Genomic DNA, 19,334 nt, shown 5'->3' with positions numbered 1-19,334 from the left:
GGTTCAAAGTCTAAAATAGAAAAAAGGTAATGGATAAAAAGTTTTTTTCTCGCATGTATTTAAAAGAATTAAATGGTTGAAATTTATTTTTATATTAATACTACAATATGTTAGATTTAATATTCAAAGTACTAGTTATTATTCAAATATAACAATCTGGAACCCTCTAAGATAACAAAATATTGGGGAAATTTAAGAGTGAAATTGTTTTCACTTATAATTCATGAAATTTACATAAATATTTTAAAAAATATATGAAGTTATGATTATCTCTATCTAGAAAAAATGTTGAGGTATCGTTAATAAATAATCCGGTTTTTCTTCATTCATTACTCTATATTTAATGAATTTGATGCTTATATAATTTTTGCAATTGATAAGATAGGTAAGTACCAAATAAAATAACATAAAAACTTGTGTGAGATCGTCTCACCAAGTCAATTTTGTAAAACGAATCTTCCAACTGATCGGACCTATGAAAATTATTATTTTTTTATGTCCAAATTATTTTTTCACTTCAAATTTATATTTTGTGTTAGTTATGTTATAAAAAAATATTGTATAATATATGTTTATTTGACTTAAAATTATTCAATCTACGAAATTTTTTATTTTTTATAAAAAAATATTATTTTTCATGGCAAAATAGCATTTTTTGTAAGTTATGTTATAAAAAAAATATTGTGTAATATATGTTTATTTGAGTGAAAATTATTATTTTTATGTCAAAAATATATTGTATAATATATGCTGATTTGATTAAAAAATATTAATTTTATGTCAAAAATATTAACTTTCACAACAAATGTACAAATAAGTCAAGCCATCTCGATGAGATAGATTAGCAAGACCTATATATTATACTTCTTAATTATATCGAATATCACTTGTTAAAAAAGAGTGTGTAATAAACATTTTTTTATTTAGATTTTGTTATAATTAGATTCAAATTTGATTTCCTCACAAATTTAAGATATTTGAGTAGGTTTTTTGTGAGAATATCTCACGAATCTTTATCTGTGAGACGGGTCAATCATACCTATATTCACAATAAAAAGTAATAATCTTAGCATAAAAAGTAATATTTTTTCATCGATGACCCAAATAAGATATCTGTCTCACAATATACGATTCGTGAGATCATCTCACACAAGTTTTTGCCAAGATATTGATGTCAGATACATGCAATAGAGACTTTAATTTACTATTTATATATATCAATTTTTTTCTCAAATTATATTTTTTGAAAATTTTTAATATAATAAAACAACTCCAAATATAAAACATAGCATAAAAATTACTTTAAAATTATTATATATATTTTATTTGGATGATTTCTACAAATTGCAAAATAACAAATTTGATAAAAGAAATGTTGTCAGACACACTAATAGAGATTTCAATTTATTATTTATATATATCAACTCAAATTATATTTTTTGTAAAATTTTTTGATAAAACAAAACTTCAATATAAAACTTAGTATAAAAATTACTCTAAAATTATTATGTATATTTTTATTCGGATGATTTCAACAAATTACAAAATAACAAATTTGATAAAAAGAAATGAACAATTTGACCCTTTTGCCCCCTCATTTCCAACTACCAGAAGAGATCACATCAGCCAGCCAGCTTGCATACAACAGCAGCTGCACCATATAGAAAATCAGTGAGAAGCAGCTTGCCTACAATTCTTCACTCCATTCCCAATTTTTAAGGTTCGTCTTGTATGTTAGAATCAAATGTATTGATATTCTGTTCTCAGAACATTTGCGGAGTGTGAATTTTGCATTATTCTTCATGATTGTGATTATTTGGCTCTGGATTTTTTTTTTGTTTCTTTATTTTCATTTTTTTCGGAATTTGTGTCGTGCCTGATATAACAAGCTGTTGATCGGACCTCTGAGCTTGTTATATTGTTTGATTTTTTGTCTTGTGAAAGGAAAAATTCGGGAGATTTTTAACGATGCAGTTGGCGGAGCAAAGAATTTGTTGTGTGCTTATACTAGTCAAAGTTTTCATTTTATCTCTGGCTTTGATTTTTAGTTTATCTTTGTGATTCCTAATGTGAATTGCATCATTTGACGATCTTTACTTTTTTGGAATTTATTGCATAATGTTGCCTTATGTTCTGTTTCATATTGTGTTTGGGTTGCAATTTGAAATGCATATGCAAGAATCTGAGAGAAGAGTCATCATATCTGACAGGTAAAAGTTGAAATGTGGAAGCTTAAAATTGGGGAGGGATCAAGCCCCTGGTTGCGGTCTGTAAATGGACATGTTGGCCGCCAAGTGTGGGAGTTTGATCCGAGTCTTGGGTCTCCTGAAGAGTTGGTGGAGATTGAGACGCTTCGAGCACAATTTCTTAACCATCGCTTTGAAATGAAGCATTCCTCTGATCTTCTAATGAGATATCAGGTTCAGTGAGGCACTGATATAATTATCTTTGTTTAAATGTTTGATATTGCTGTCAGTTGTTTTCCTGTTTGAAGCTATTATTTGTGTCAAGAGATGTGGAAACCAAAGATAATGGCCTTTTCTCGTTAGGATATCTTTTTGGTGTTTCGCAGTGACTTTGCCTTTATGAATTGGAAATCACCAACTTGTGAACAGATAACTTTGTGGTAATTAGTTATTCAATGCATCAGCTTCTTACTTTCTGGGTGGCTGAATATTTCTCTAAAAAGGTTGATAACAGTTCAATTGACTGTAAGTGGCTTAATAAGGTGGATGAAGTTTTATCGGGATTTAGGATCATGTGATGCATTAGAATTGTGTTGAAGTCAATCAATACCCATGCAGTTGAATTTTTTTAGTGTGTAGTGTTTCTTTCTTCTAATGAAATTATTTGGCATCAGCAAGATCAGAAGGAAATAGGATCCATTAAATAAAATCTATAATATATCTTTCTTTTTGTGCAGTAAAATTATTAAGTATTCAGATTTTTAAGGATTGGGGAGGAGTGACAGGTCTTGTATCCACTTGGAGAAATCTCTTTTCTTTGGAACACAACTATAATTTTGGAACTTATTATACACCTCAAAACCCACTAAAAGCTAAGGAATATGGTTAACAAATTTGCATTATAATCCAGCGGTATTCACAAGCCCAAAGTAGGTTGGAGCTTCTCACTCTTCTGCTGTATTCATAGCAGAATGCCATATTTAACCTTTGTATGTCTTTCATGAACAATTCCATTATCCTATACATGTTCACGGAATAGTTCACTTTTTGTCTAATCTACCGATCAAATTCAAAACTCTTGATTCAGTATAGTGGTGCAAGCTATTTAATGGTAACAGACAGAAGGATGCATCAATACTGTGTGAATGGATTTATTCAACTATCTGTAGTAGATATTTTCAGAAGCTCTGCACCATTATAAAGTGATAGTTTTCTGAAAATAGGGTACCTTTTTTGAAAGGTGAAGAATTGGAGATTTTCTGCAAGTCTTATTTGGATTGATATAATGTATTGACCTTTGATGTTTTGGTTTAGACGTGGCTATTTGGACGACCAATATTAAAGAATTCAGTCATTTGTCTGTTTCGGATTTGATTAGGGACTGGAATTTTGTTTTTGCATGAGATTAATATTGTGATGTTTTTCTTCGGGTTGATAAACCCATTGTGCGGAATTCTCATCCGCTTATTATGTAAAACTACTTCTATCAATAAGTAAAAGTTTCTTCTCAAAAAAAAAAAAGAACGATGCTTCATTTAATTGTCTATTGGTCCTCTATGTAAGAACAACATGTCAATTGACTTTATTTAATTTGATCGCTTAAGGAATAATTGTATTTATTTTTTGAAATGGCGATGAAGGTTGAGTTTTGTTTGAACCTATCCTGTGGATAATACACTTCCCTTATGTTAAAAAACACATGTAAAATTTCCTGGATATATATGTTAAAAAACTATTTTTTACGTGTACCCTGGTCAAGCCACCAGCATTTTACTATATATTTTTAGAACCGTGACTGATTTTTTTTCAAGCATAAAATTGGAGATGAAGTTCAGGCAATACTTAATGCAAAGTCGTTCTATTCTGAATGACAGTCCTCTGAGGATTTCAAGTGGCTAATCTGATACATCTTGGTATTACTTTTTTATTCCAATTTGACTATAGTTTTCTCCGTCAGAATTAGAAAAAATCGTTTGCAAGATTATAAAACATTTTTGGCGAAAAAACACTGTAGAGGACCATTATAAATTTGTGTGACTTTTCAATAAGTGTCGATGATGTTTGATTTGTTATTCCAAAGATAGATTGCCAAATACAAGGTTTATCAAAACTTTAAGAGGCTTATAACATTGAGTAACTTTCAGTTTTCATTTCATTTTGGATTTAGTTTGCCAAGGAGAACTCCAGCCATATACAATTGCCCCAAGAAAAAATTGAGGATGTTGAAGATATTTCAGAAGACAAGGTAGCCAATACATTGAGGAGGGCCATAAATTTCCATTCAACTCTGCAGGCTCTTGATGGTCATTGGCCAGGAGATTATGGGGCCCCAATGTTTCTAATGCCTGGCTTGGTGTGTTGATTTTTTCCCGACACTTCTTATGTTCTATATTGATGATTTCGGAAAAGGAAGAGAGAAAGTAGTAAAATATCAATGCTCTTGAAGATTTATCCCAAACTTAAAATGTAAATAATTTTTTTAATGCTCTCATTGATTATTTTTGTTGACTACTTAATCTCATTTAAATTCAAAGCGTAATGAAGATTTTTTCTGTTGATGAAATTTAAGATTTGGATGAACCTTTGAGATTTAAAGCAGTTGTTTACAAGCCAGGAGGTATAAGAAATTGAGTTTACCGTCCAAAATGTCTGGCACCTGTCACCAATCAATAATTTTGCTTCGCTCCTATCTGTTTTGCTTTTTTCAATATTTAGTGTGTTGAACCAACAGGTTATTGTATTATCCATTACTGGGGCATTGAATGCTATATTGTCAAAAGAGCATACACGTGAAATGTGTCGCTATCTTTACAATCATCAGGTGAGTCTGTACTTAGCATTAAGCTTTTCCATGCCTTTACTTGTCTAGAGGTCACCGTTCTGCTTTAGTTATCTCCAATACATGAGGGACGGCACATGCTAACTCCTAATTATACGATGCAACAGAACTGGGATGGTGGATGGGGTTTGCATATTGAGGGTCCAAGCACCATGTTTGGTTCAGTCTTGAGCTATGTGACACTAAGGTTACTTGGGGAAGGAGCAAATGATGGAGATGGAGCAATGGAAAATGCACGAATGTGGATTTTAGATCATGGTGGTGCCACAGCAATAACATCATGGGGAAAAATGTGGCTCTCAGTTCAGAATTCATCCTTCACCCACTGGTTTATAGGATTTGAATTCAATTGGACTCTGTGTGTGGCAACTGCTGATTCTCTTTTCTTTTTTTGTTTTAATGATATTAGTTGCTTGGAGTTTTTGAATGGGCTGGGAACAATCCTTTGCCACCTGAGATATGGCTTCTTCCCTACATTCTTCCATTCCATCCGGGTAATATTTCTTTGTATATGTATTTCAACCCCCTCCCTTTCTTTTTGTTTGCAAGTGTTGATAAAATTAATATATAGATTTGTTTACTTAAAAAAGAATCTAATGATTTTTTTCTTTTCACACTTTAGTATATCATGGTGTACTTCTGTTGCCTAGAATGCTTGATCTATGTGTTTAATCTGACCTCCACATTGTTGAGTCAATACAGTAATTAAACCGCAGTTTTGAATTTATATGCTCCTAAAATATGAATAACCCGCTGGAGTAAATTTCACACTCGTTGGTGTGATGATGTTTATGTAATGCAATTATAAACAGACACTGTCTTTATATATCATTTCGCATACTGAGATTCTGAAATGGAGAGGTAGTCTAATTAATTGTTTGGCATACTGTGATTTTGAGATTTTTATTACCATCGTGAAGGATTTGATGATATCTTTTTGGCATCAGCTTGTCACGTCTCTTGACATCTAATTTTTAAGAAAAGCATTTGATAAACACTATCCCTTGTCATGTGACCCCCCAAATAGCTCAAGTGGTAAAATTGCTGCTTTCTCATGGTTATCCATGAGTTTGAGACGTACTGGACATGAGTACAGACTACAGACAAAATATTCAAGAAATCCTTGTATCTGCTTTCTGAAAAACGAATTATGATCATTTAATTAATCTATCAACAACAGGTTATGGGATGTATTCATCAAAGCATTCTCTTGGCAAAAGAAGCCTATTGAAACCAGTCAAATGATTCTACCTTATTTCCTTTTTTTGGAATTTTTGAAGATGAAATAAGCGCTTTCACCCATTTATGTTGCAGGGCGGATGTGGTGTCATTGTCGAATGGTTTACCTCCCCATGTCATACTTGTATGGGAAAAGGTTTGTTGGCTCAATTTCTCCAACTGTTCTGTCATTGAGGAAGGAGCTCTATACAGTTCCGTATCATAAAATAGATTGGAATAGATCACGGAATGAATGTGCAAAGGTATGTAAAAAAAGAGTTATTAATTTCTTCTAAACATAGATGATAAGGGTGCTAGCTGGTCATGGGAATTACAAGCAGAGTTCCTAAAGAGGTTTGCAAGTGATAGTATTCCGTGAATTACTCTAGACAATCTCTCATCATGTGACATCCCTGCAGGAGGATCTGTACTATCCACACCCTCTGTTACAGGATGTACTTTGGGCTTCTCTTGATAAGGCTGTTGAGCCTATTTTGACTCGATGGCCTGGGAAGAAGTTAAGAGATAAGGCTCTTCACACAGTTATGGAGCACATACATTATGAAGATGAAAACACCCGTTACATTTGCATAGGCCCTGTAAACAAGGTATTCTTGAGACATTTTTTGCCAGTAATTTGTATTTTGTTGAAACTTGAGTTCCTACTGGATTGGATATTTTTTTAAAACTTATTTCAAGGTACCATATCGCAATGGAGTAATTCAATGATACGGGCATACTTAAAGAAAATTCAAAGAGTATTATAGTTATTATGCATTTATATTTGGATTGTAAGTGTCTAAATTAATCATTTAAATGTAAAAAATAGATGTATTAATACATATGTTTAGTTTGTGAAAAACTATTTGAAATAATGTGGTTTGTTAAATTTACATAGGTAGCGGGGGTAAATTTCATATTCATCTCCACGTTTGAAAGCAATGAAAAACTCATCCCCGACCTTTCAAATTATTTCAATGTCATTCCTCGTCACTTTTTTGATGGCCAATTATTTATATAAATTAATTTAATATTTACTTTAATAAAATTAAATTTTATTCTTGCAAACTCAAGTATTTTTTGTAATTATATGTGGGTACAAACTTATATTGACAAAAAATAAATACTTGAGTATGTGAGAATAATATTTAATTTTGTAAAATTAAATATTTAAATTAATTTTATATTAATAAACCGAAAGAGTTTAAGTAAAACAACTCAAAAGGACAACTAGGCCACCAGAAAAATAATGAGGGATGAAATTGAAGTAATTTGAAATGTTAGAGATGAATTTGACATTACTTTCAAAAAGTGAGGGAGAATAAGATTTTTACCAGTGTTAGCAGAAAGAATAAAAGGATGGTTTCTTGCTTAGAATACTACTGTTATAAATTTAAAATAAGGGAGCACTATTGTTATAAATTTCAATGATATTGTATTTGAATTTGATATACAACTTTTGCATGTCTCCTTGCGAAGGGCCTGGAAATGAGATGTAGGCCCATATTATTTTTCATATTTGGCTTCTAATAGTTTGGAACTAAAGCTTGGAGAATGATTATGATTGATGTGCATTATGTGTGTAACTAGAAGTTCTTCAAGTCACATCTAAATATTTCTCTCTGATTTGATGTGAGCCAAATTTTACCATTGCCAACAAATAAAACCTTTTTCTTTTGTGGTTTTCCAATAACGAACTTTGCAGGTGTTAAATATGCTTTGCTGTTGGGTGGAAGATCCAAATTCAGAAGCTTTCAAGTTGCATCTTCCCAGAATCCATGATTACCTATGGTTGGCTGAAGATGGCATGAAGATGCAGGTCAATTATTGGAACAATATTATCTTCTACCTGGGCAATAATGTTCAGTGTGTCACTAAGATCTGTTGTAGATTGTAGGAGTCCATTTCTTCCGGCCAGCTCTTCGCTAAATGTAGCTCTTGAATATCGCATCCATTAAATATCTTGCTTTGCTTGCTTACAAATAGTTTTTTATTCCTGCTTAGATACAACTCCTCGATGCCCATGACAAATAGTTATGTACCTATTTGAGGCAGAAGTTGGCAAATTTAAAATCTAGAATGCATACTATTTCAACTCAACAATTAAGTAATTGTGGTTGACATTTGATGATAGTTAGAGTGAAGTTTTGATCAAATGACCGTAACAGAATAATATTCTTAGGAAAATATATTTTTGCAGGGTTATAATGGAAGCCAGTTATGGGACACGGCTTTCACTGTTCAAGCCATAGCTTCAACAAAGCTCAGTGAAGAATTTGGCCCAACTTTGAATAAGGCTCATGCATACATAAAGAATTCACAGGTCTACTTTATGTTTCGTGAGGATGTCTTGAATGGTGATATTTTCTTGTTACTCTGACTTCTGATTTTGCTTTTTAATTTTAAAAGGTTATCATCCCTTTGTTTTAAGGTATTGGGTGACTGCCCTGGAAATCTAAATTTTTGGTATCGTCACATCTCCAAAGGTGCTTGGCCATTTTCAACTGCCGACCATGGTTGGCCTATTTCGGATTGCACTGCCGAGGGGCTGAAAGTAAGAACTTTTCCTAACCTGAAGAAAGTATATCTATTCCATGGTAAAGTCCTCCTGGTAACCTGTACATGTTGGTTTAGGCAGCTTTGTTGCTGTCAAAATTACAAGCAGAACTTGTTGGAGAACCAATAGAAGTAAAGCGATTGTATGATGCTGTGAATGTTATTCTTTCACTGCAGGTACTTACAAATTTGTGATTTTATCTTATATTTCATAGCTTCAATGGCAAGCAATGCTACTTAACTTGATCTAAAACGTTGGAGACGATATAAGATACTAATCTTGAACACAAATATGGGATTATGCCAAAGAAAATGCTTAAATCGATTAATTTCTCGGTAAAAACGTGCACTTTGGTTACTTGACTATACTGAGTCATTATCTTGGCTTTGGAGTAAGTTTTAGCAATTAAGACCACTATTTTGTTTGGCTGACATATGAATATAACTATTTGGGAAAAAGTGGAATTTGTAAGAACTTTGACAGTAGCAGAACTTTTGTTGTAGAACCATAAAACATCCAGAAAACTCCTTTTAAAGTAAAACTTTAGTCAATCATGGAACAACTATGTATTAAATTTTTTCCAATTGATGTTGAGATGATTTATTCTGGATCACAGAGATTAGTAATTTACCGTCATGATATTTTGCACTCCCTCCCTTCTAGAATTTTATGGAATCCAAAACAAGTGTTTCCTGACATTCTTTGCAGAATGATGATGGCGGCTTTGCTACCTATGAACTCACGAGATCCTACAGTTGGTTGGAGGTAATTAATCCCTGTATACGAAATGTATTTATTTGTTACACCTACTTTTCTTTCATCATCCATATTTTGGTTTGTTTTAGGGGATGTGTTTCCTGAAATCTAATAAGGTTTAATCGATTATAAACTGTAAATGGGATGCAGCTAATTTTCTGTACATGCTTTGTCGTGATCTGGCAGATTAATTATATACGCATTTTTGTGCTAATCCAAGTGTCTGATTCTACAGCCTCATTTTATAAATAAGCTTTCACATTTTTTTGTCTATGATTTATTAAATAGTCATAGTCGCTGTCTGAAACAATCACGTGGCACATTGAGTGTTCTATTATTAACTTTTATGTTATTCTCTCATCTACTCAACCCTGTGGAAACATTTTTGGTGACATTGTCATTGATTATCCATAAGATATCTGCACTTGAGTGTTCTATTATTAACTTTTATGTGATTCTCTCAGCTACTCAACCCTGCTGAAACATTTGGTGACATTGTCATTGACTATCCGTAAGATATCTGCACTTTTTAATTTATCATTCTCTTCATGCATCACTTTCATCGTGAGTTTGTTTCAAACCCTTTGTGTTGTTGAAACCATCCAAAAGTGGGTTACAGTTTGTCCTGCTCAAGGTTTAAAATATTCTGGTATTTGATGTACATGGTATCCTGATGAAATATAATAAGAGGAGCTACACTAGGACAATTTTTGATGCATTAATACAATCTGGGATGTTTTTCCAAAGTTTTAATTGCAGACACTGCTTTCTAGCAATGTTTTAATACATTTTTACTTCAATGACTTTCTAGCTACGTCGAATGCACCTCAGCTGCTATTCAAGCATTAACGGCGTTTAAGCAGTCATACCCTGGACACCGAAAAGACGAAGTGGAACGTTGTATTGAAAAAGGTGCTAAATTCATTGAAAAGATTCAGGAATCAGATGGCTCCTGGTTAGTTTATCCTTATATCGCACTTCTCTTCCGATGGATTGTTTAATAATGGATCAGAGTTGGTAACACATGTAATTGTGAACTCCCTTACCACGATGCCATATTTTTTGCGCTTATTTTCAGATATAGTTATAAATATGAGTGTTATTTAAATATAATGCTGTGTTCTGATTTGATATTTTTTAATGTATTGAGTTTTTTTATATATATAGGTATGGCTCTTGGGGAGTTTGCTTCAATTATGGAACGTGGTTTGGAGTAAAAGGCTTGGTGATGGCTGGGCGAAACTTCAACAATTGCTCTGCCATTCGTAAGGCTTGTGATTTTATGTTGTCTAAAGAGCTTCCTTCGGGTGGTTGGGGAGAAAGTTATCTGTCATGTCAAGACAAGGTTGGAAATTTTTATGATCTGTTTGTTCTATTTCTCTCCTTTTATGGCTTCTTGTGATGTCCGAGAACTTTTCTTTTGTTGATTGTGTCCCTTGAATTCTATTTAGGTCGAAAATCATCTGCAATAGTCGGTATGAGTTTAATTTGTGTCTAGCCAAGGGAACCTTGAATACTTCGGGGAAACAGGAATGGAACTAAATTGATAATTTATGGAAGATTATGGTCATTCTGTTTATTAATTTCTCTACCATGTTTAAAATAATGCATACCATCATATACAGAGAAATGTGCAACACATTGGCTGCACTAAATATTGTTAAAAATTTGAACACTGAAATGGAAAGACCTGGCTTTGATGATAATTTGTTGAGAAAGTTCTGGAGAATTAGCTGGTTTTTTAGCATTTTTCAACCAATGAGTTGAAAGATTATGATGTAATTGTTTAGCTTAGCCTGCATGCTTTGTTGCGCTGCCTAAACAGATTATCCAATTGAAACTTGCTTATTGCTCATATTTATCGAGTCCTTCAGCTAAAATTGGGAAGAGACAAGAAAATTTAAGTATTGTTGCTTTTTCTTCATTAGAATGCATGTTAACAAGAGAAAATATAAGGATTCGGGCTCAAATGCCAAAATCTGGACAATATTACCAACTATGTTCATAGTTGTAGAATCCCATTTATTTCCAGTATACCAAGTTAATTACTGATCCAATTTTTAGATAAAAACGAAATAATAAAAGAAGAAATAAGATGTGAACTCTGAAATAGTTTGTATAACTGTGATGTGATGGGACAACAAAGGACGTAGAACAAATAAGATGTGAACTCTCGCTCTGAAATGGTAATTAATAACTCGTCGTTGTTTACTTCAGCAAGAAAAAGGGGATTACAACTGACACATATGCTGCAAGCGTACTGAAATAATATCAAATTTTGCTGAGTTGCTAAACATTCCAGATATTACTTTAGCTCGAAATCAAAGAGCTGAGACTAATAGAAATTTTCTCTGTACAGGTGTATTCAAATCTTGAGGGCAACAGGTCTCATGTAGTAAGCACAGGATGGGCTTTGATGGCTCTTATTCATGCTGGGCAGGTAAACAATGTCCAGCAACGAGGATGCAATGGTCTTTTTTAATGTGTTCTCCCCTTTGATGTCAGTTTCATCTTCAGAATGAAATGATTTGCTTGATCACTTTTTTCGTAAAGCCTAGATGTGCCTGGGAGGTTTTGACATGGATCCGTAGGGTGAAATATGTAAAAAGAAGGCCTGAGCTGATATCTCTCAGCAAAGTAAACCGAGCATTAGTCAACATATGGAGAGCAAAATTCTGATATAACTTGAGGCTAAATTAATGCATTTACTGGAAATTTTTGAAAAATTAAAACATAAATAGTTGTGTATAAATTGACTTCCCTCAACAGAATTTAAACATTAATTAAACTTCTTTATTATTGCTAGAAAGAAATAAACATTTCTTTTTATTTACTTAAATACTAATTAATTTTCTTTATTGCTCGAAAAAAGTAAACACGAGTCTTCTTTTTATTTACTTAAATACAAATCTATTAATTCTTCATCATGTTTCTCACTTTCAGGCTGAGCGAGATCCCTCTCCACTGCACCGTGCAGCCAAAGTCCTTATAAATTCTCAATGTGAAGATGGAGATTTCCCACAAGAAGTACTTCCTTTAGCTTAATAGTTGTGACTTGATTTATTTTCAGTTATGTATCTTGCCTGAAAATTTTGATTATTAATGAAAGTCCAAGATATTGCGGGTTTGATCTTTAAAATAAGTGTTCAACAAAGACTGTATCTCATAGTTTCCCCCCATTTCTGTACTTAAGTTTGAAGCTATTTTCTGATGAAAAAATGTGAGGAAGAAAAACATTTCTTTTTGAATCTATATTTTGGCGATTGATGTTTGGTACCCTATCACCAAACAGCTGATTCGTGATTTCTGATGTCTTAAAAAGCAACCTTCTTGTGAAATACCACAAGACTTGCATTTTACAATCTGAAGTTTTACTCTCCTGTCTACTCTTGTCGAAGAGATTGTGTGATCACGTATCTGGTTCACCCTAAGCGCACACAGAATGTGTGTCAATAATTTACTCGATAAATTATCATTTCCTAATATTTCTCATGGCTTAACATCTTTTCTTCCAGGAGATCACGGGGGTTTTCAATAAAAATTGTATGATCACGTATGCTGCATACAGGAATATTTTCCCGATCTGGGCTCTTGGAGAATATCGCTGCCACATTTTACTACCCCAGTGAATCTAATGCAGGTGAATCTTGAAGTTGGTTTTTTTATTTCTTCATTGTTACTGCTCTTTGTTCTGATATTGGTTTTCTGGTATATTTGAATGCTTCACAGCTTGTGTTCTTCTTTCTGTCATGTTCGATGGATATGTGAAGGTTCCATTGGCTTCCTAAGATTATTCGACATTGAAAATTAATATGACAGAACAAGAACTACGGATCATTCCTCTATTCCAGATTTTTAAAAGGTTGGTTTTTATACTCGGTGGAACTTAAGCTATAACATGTGTGAATATGCTTGTTCTCTCCGGATCAAAAGGCAACCTTCTTACTTTATTTGATGTTCGAGATATACTTCGAAGAAGCTAGCCATGCGTTTTCAAGAAATTAATTTGTCATTTCTTGAAGGAATTTATGGATATGGTGCTCCTGGATGAAAGGTGCGGAATTTGATTATTTTCTAAAGAACAAGACATGATCTTCGGATTCAGACCAATCAGTTTTTGGATCCATTGTGTATCGTAATTAAATTTAATTAGTTCAATTTGATTATTTTCTAAAGAACAAGACATGATCTTCGGATTCAGATACGTATTTATATCTCCAGTCATCTACATTATATGGAAAAACGAACTTCTCCTTGTAGCATAGATCAATTTTACCTTTGAATGTATCCGAATATTTAACACTGCCTTCTTTCATGACATTTTAAGCTAACAATTGAATTCGCATCAAACATTATAGAAAACCAAGGATGTTCTAGGAATTGGTTTCGGTAAACGTTTCCCATGTCCGATATTGACCATGCACGTGTTCTATTTCTATACAACGGAAATCTCCAATCATCTGAAGTTCCTCGACATGATTGCCGTTCTTCCTTTATTATTTCTACAGCAAAGGAATCCAATCGAATGGAACACTAGAAAAAAAGGATTAGTTAAAACACAAGTCGTCACTCTTCAAAAGAACTATAAAGATCATTGTTCTTTGGAGGCTCACTTTTGCTACTTCCACCAAGTTACTATCCATTCTCATTTTCTGTCGAGTGTCTTTGGAGTTCGGGTCAACTTTTTGGAACTTCATCGTGTTACACTGCTACTTCCGCTCTGTGGCGTTGTATCCTCCCTGTTCACTTCTTGCATTACAAGGGGTTCTAGTATCTCAACTACTTGACTCATTGCAGGTCTACCTTTTGGATTTTGGCTTATACATTGATATACAACATTTGCCACCTTCATAAGAATTTTGGTGGAGTATTGTCCTTCCATTCTTGGATCCACTATTCTCAAAAGCTTCTTGTTGTGGTTAAGGATTGGGCGGACCCACTCAACTAGATTGTGTTCTTGGCTAGGCCTGCTCTTATCCATGACTTGTCTTCCGATGAGCATCTCAAGTAAAACGACACCAAAGCCATACACATCGCTTCTTGCCGTCAAATGTCCTGACCAATCATGTAAAACTGGTTAGAAGACGTTAGATAACACTGCAGCTGTTCAATGTTCAGTCATTTGTGTTATTTAATGTCGAAAAATGCCAACAAAAGAAAGGACTGTTCAAGAGTGATTGGTAGAAAATTTTCCAGGTGATATGATGCATAAAACAAACTAAATTGATTTTATAAAGAATGTGGTACAGAATGAATCAAGCATTCCACAATGAAGATAAGGTATCAATATCACATTAGAAATTCAGAAAATCGACCTTTTCAATTAACAATTCTTGATCCTATTTCATTTTTTTCACATAATTTTCCTAGAGGTTCAAAGTGGTTTTGTTTATTAAAGAAAGACTCACCGGTCATTATGTACTCAGGAGCGGCGTAACCATAAGTACCCATAACTCGAGTTGATACATGAGTTTGATCTCCCGTTGGACCAACTCTAGCCAGTCCGAAATCAGAAAGCTTTGCATTAAAATCCTGCAGGAATTCTGCACAAATTTGACTCTGTACGGTATATATGGACACCTTAAAATGAAATTCGCCAAAAACACAGTAACTTCAATAGGATAGAATTCTCATGCTCTCCTTTTCTTTCAATGGGACATCTCCTTTTTATTGTGTAACAAAATTGCTAAATATGCTTGTTGAATCTACGAAGAGGAGGAGGCTTGACTTACCGCATCTAACAAAATATTTGATGTCTTAAAATCACGGTATATGATTGGTTTATCCACACCATGAAGAAAAGCAAGCCCTTTTGCGGTATCCAAGGCAATCTTCAATCTTTTCTGCCAAGTTAAAGCAGCACGTACTCCTACAAGCAAAAAAAGAATACAACTGTGAAAAGGGGAATTCAAAATCCAAAATTTTTGGAATATTCGTGCTAATGTTCCTTTCATATGCATTTTTATAGGTTCTGAGTGTCACCAATCAATGTTAGGCAGCATATGGGATAAATTACTAATGATTGTTGGTGTCATCTTGAACAAACAGAAACTCAAAATCTTGAATAGATAAAGTTACTTTCATATAGCTATTGATCGGTTCTGAACTCAGTAAGCAATGTTAGAGTAGTTATTAAACCAATATCAGACTAAGTAAATAAAAGGATTATAGTCTACATTCACATGAAAACCACTTAACCATCATCTACCAACAGTGCATGGAGAAATCCAACTGTACTCACTGAAAAAGAGGTGTTTCTCCAAGCTCCCAGAAGCCATATATTCATAAACCAGCAATCTATGGTCACCCTCGCAGCAGTAGCCAATCAGTTTCACCAGATGAGGGTGTCGAAGCTGCCCCAAGTAATTTACCTCCGCCTGCAAGTGAAAACCACATTATCGATGAGTTAATTGACAACAATTTCTGCATATTTGACCTTTGCATTAGAGCCAAGAAGTTACTAACACGGTATCAAATGTAGGGAGTCATAAATTCGAGACCCAAAAGTAATCCCCTTAATATTTCAGTGAGTTGGTCCTACTGTTTATTTCAGGGTTTTCGTTGTCCAATACCCTACCAACAGACACCTGAACGGATCGTCGGATCCAGCACCCTACCAACAGACGCATGGATGGACGCCTTGAGATATTAAATATAGAGATATGTATGGTCTCCAAAAGCGTACACAGTGAAGGGATGTGTTAGAAATTTTAAAAAAATAATTTATGCGCCAGCTCTCAAGAGTTCAACAAGTGGTTTAGTAACAGAAGTCAAGAGAGTAGAAAGAGAATGTAGGAAATATTAGCTGAATAGAGACATATTGGATAGAAGGAAGTGATAACATGAAAGATGTAAAGGGAGCATTTGAAAAAAGTGTGCTTGAATAACAAATATTATATGAAAATTTCGAGGGGCAGAAGTTATATGGTGAGAACTTGAGAAATTCTCTCCTACTAACATGCTACCAGCAGCGAGGCATTATTTTTACAGTAAGTAGAATAAACAAAGTTTGCTTTCACTCTATAATCTTAACGCAAAAGGACCATATTATTCAGAGTACTATGTAATAACCCTGACCTTATTTGGTCAATACCTTCTCCATCTGACAAATGAAATTCTTGTCACAATGGATTTATCCACTCTACAGATATATTCAGAAAGTCATGCTAGTTGACTCTCTGCCTTTTATCACTTCTTTATACTATAGCTCCAGTCCCAGGGGAAAAAAACTCAGTTCCAAGAATTTAAAAGCCTGAGGAATCAAGAAAATTACCAGCCACTCTCGATCTCCTTGTAGACCTTCGGGATTAAGCTCTTTGATGGCTACTCGAGTTGTCTTGTAACCAGGTCTCATGTTCTCATCAATAACTCCTTTGTAGACAATACCGAACCCTCCATCACCGAGAACCTGATCTGGTCGGAAGTGCTTGGTGGCCAGCTTCATCTCCTCATAGGTGAATATATAGAGATCACCATGCCCAGGACTTACACGTAGATCCCTCACATTTTTGGATATCACTATAACCGGGTTTGAACTCACAAAGCCCATTTTCATTGGAGATGAGGGCTCTCCACACATAACTGCAAATATTTATCAAAAGAGGTTAGCACTGACAATGGATACTACTCTTTTCTATGTACGTGCACTGAGGCCATGATTCAGAGCATTCCAAAATAATCATGCATGTTAATTTTGTTGCAAAAGTATAAAGTTACACCTGATAATAGTTAACGAAATCCTAAGTCTTAGAAAAATGAATGAATTCTATGATTTTATGTCACATAATTACCCCTTTGTACAGTCTATAAATGCAACTAGAGTGTAACTTTCTATGTGGCACATCAAAATCCAACTGAAGTTTACCTGCATTGGCCATATATTTATAATCACATATATACCAAGCTACAATCTAATTGCAATAAACTTTCTTATCAACTAATGTAATTTTTTTTTTTTTTTGAAAGCCGCAAGTCACTTACCAACAAGGAACATTACAGAGTTCCTGATAGTAGCATGTAAAGACTTGGACAATCCTCCTCCTTGATCTATCTTTTGGGATAGAGTTATATCTAAGTCTTATTCTTAACATGATATCAGAACTCAGACCCATCTATATGTGTGTTGTACTGCCCATAGTCAGGCCACCCGTTAATGTCTCCACGCAGCAGTTGTTCATTTCTGAGCGTGTGTTAAGATGTATCCCACATCGGTTGGATATAGTTCGTAGAGTTGCATATATGAATTTGGACAATCGTCATCCTTCCAAGTTTTTGGTATAGAGTTAAGTTAAAGTCCGAATCTTAACAAATATAAATCTCCCAACTATGTTTAAGCCTACACAAAATCCAAACTAATGTCCAAAAGCAACATTCACTAATCACAGCAAACCTATGATTTCTTATTTCTGCCGAGTACATTCAATGACATAACTAAACATTTAAGCGACAAAAAACTTTCCAATGGATGATATCTAAGACAGACTAGTATCATTTACCAACCAGTCAATTAGTCCAGTTGTGTAACATAAAGAGTTCCAGTTATATCGAGTCCATTTCTCGAAATATCTATTATGATTCATGAATATCCCATATTAACAGTTGAAGCACGATATATATAAACACCGTAAGGAAATATTACTGAAAACACAACCTGGCTTATGATGAGAAGATTTGTTTTCCATTGGCTGCTGTACTTCTTCTTCGACACTAAGACAAGACCCCATTTTCTCGACAAAACTAAACCAGATTCACATTCCCACTTCAACGGATTCACAGAAATCAATGAAAAGATTGGACTTTCACACACTGGATAAACTCCATTTCCCTCAACAAAACAAGGCACGGCTTCCAGTAAACCTGAGGTATGGAAAAAGCCGATGGGTTGGCGGAGAGGGGACAATATCCGCCGTAATCTGATTAGGATCGCCGGAATGTTACCTACCGTCGCATAGGTTACACCAGGCACGAAATACAAGAGCGTGTGAACACTGACAGGACGCTATTAGAGGAGGGAAAGAAGGGGTCATTTGATTGTAACGTTTTATTATTATTTTTTTATTATAGTTGAATACTTGTTATTTTTTTATATTTAAAAATTATTTTTACCAGAAAATTCCAAAAGAAAACAAAATTACTGCCACTTGGTAAACCAAACACAATTTTATTTATTAAATAATAGTATTTCAACTTTTGTTCTTATTATATTCACAAGAAGTTCATTTTAACTATTATTATTATTATTGTTTTAAGTTTTGAAAATGAAGTACCTTTTTATAGTAACTGCGAACGAATCCACGAGTTAGACTCGAATATTTTTTTAGTCAACTAAAAATATTTGATTTATATTTAAAGTTATCGAATTCGAGTAAAAATTTAACATATTGTAATAATTTTTGAACTTAATTAAACCTTATAATATTTGTTTGACCAACTTTTCTTCTATTTTGTGGGGTTATGGCATATCAACCAATTGTATCACGTGAAATAATTCATGATTGAAATTTTTTGGGGTTAAAACTTAGCAAAGACAAAACAAGAATAAGATATTTTTTGATAGGGTGTCACTGTTGCACACTCCGGCAACCAAGCTGTTGCCTAAATGCTATTTTTTCTTGTGTTTTAGTGTTAATATTTGTTGTTTTTTTACTGCTTTAGATCGAAATTGCTTAAATCAAGAATCAAATAACTCGAACCTAATGCGAGTTTGAGCCATTTCTAGCGGTAGTTCGATAGTGCTCAAAGGAAGGTCCTAACAACTTGAGTTTCATTTCAAACCGAT

The 19,334-nt window shown here is 33.8% G+C and overlaps 2 protein-coding genes across 4 annotated transcripts; one reads left to right on the top strand and one right to left on the bottom strand.

Moving 5' to 3' along the window:
• Positions 1-1,594: 1,594 nt before the first annotated feature.
• LOC142504850 (cycloartenol Synthase-like) lies at positions 1,595-13,657 on the top strand. Of its 3 annotated transcripts, XR_012804356.1 has the most exons (21): positions 1,595-1,720; positions 2,211-2,420; positions 4,354-4,539; positions 4,918-5,007; positions 5,133-5,327; positions 5,435-5,519; positions 6,340-6,506; positions 6,663-6,851; positions 7,949-8,062; positions 8,444-8,566; positions 8,675-8,797; positions 8,878-8,976; positions 9,509-9,565; positions 10,021-10,067; positions 10,368-10,511; positions 10,724-10,901; positions 11,916-11,996; positions 12,500-12,583; positions 13,072-13,196; positions 13,286-13,418; positions 13,579-13,657. XR_012804356.1 is itself a non-coding variant. In XM_075617696.1 (20 exons), the coding sequence occupies exons 2-19, from the start codon at positions 2,223-2,225 to the stop codon at positions 13,183-13,185; spliced, it is 2,274 nt and encodes a 757-aa protein (XP_075473811.1). In that variant the 5' UTR covers positions 1,595-1,720; positions 2,211-2,222; the 3' UTR covers positions 13,186-13,196; positions 13,286-13,657. The 3 variants fall into 3 exon arrangements, 2 of the variants coding, with proteins under 2 accessions (XP_075473811.1, XP_075473812.1); XM_075617696.1 differs by having other exon boundaries at positions 13,286-13,657; XM_075617697.1 differs by having other exon boundaries at positions 1,644-1,729; positions 13,286-13,657.
• A 246-nt stretch (positions 13,658-13,903) lies between these two features.
• LOC142504852 (putative serine/threonine-protein kinase PBL17) lies at positions 13,904-18,586 on the bottom strand. Its single transcript, XM_075617698.1, is given in 7 exon segments — positions 13,904-14,252; positions 14,254-14,611; positions 14,965-15,088; positions 15,289-15,425; positions 15,798-15,933; positions 16,830-17,137; positions 18,207-18,586. Coding segments are annotated over 7 exon segments (1,155 nt in total). The 5' UTR covers positions 18,280-18,586; the 3' UTR covers positions 13,904-14,233.
• Between the last annotated feature and the right edge of the window lie 748 nt (positions 18,587-19,334).

The sequence above is a fragment of the Primulina tabacum genome, chromosome 10, assembly GCF_025594145.1.
Source record: "Primulina tabacum isolate GXHZ01 chromosome 10, ASM2559414v2, whole genome shotgun sequence".
In the NCBI taxonomy this organism is placed as follows: Eukaryota; Viridiplantae; Streptophyta; class Magnoliopsida; order Lamiales; family Gesneriaceae; genus Primulina; species Primulina tabacum.
Note: the sequence above shows the minus strand (reverse complement) of the source record. Positions and strands in the feature narration are given on the sequence as shown.

Bases quoted from the DNA above. Each gene is read 5' to 3' on its own strand.
- LOC142504850 (XM_075617696.1), top strand. From the start codon at position 2,223: ATGTGGAAGCTTAAAATTGGGGAGGGATCAAGCCCCTGGTTGCGGTCT. The intron at 8,063-8,443 runs GTCAATTATTGG...ATATTTTTGCAG, and splicing joins AAGATGGCATGAAGATGCAG to GGTTATAATGGAAGCCAGTT. The intron at 10,068-10,367 runs GTAAGATATCTG...ATGACTTTCTAG, and splicing joins GACATTGTCATTGACTATCC to CTACGTCGAATGCACCTCAG.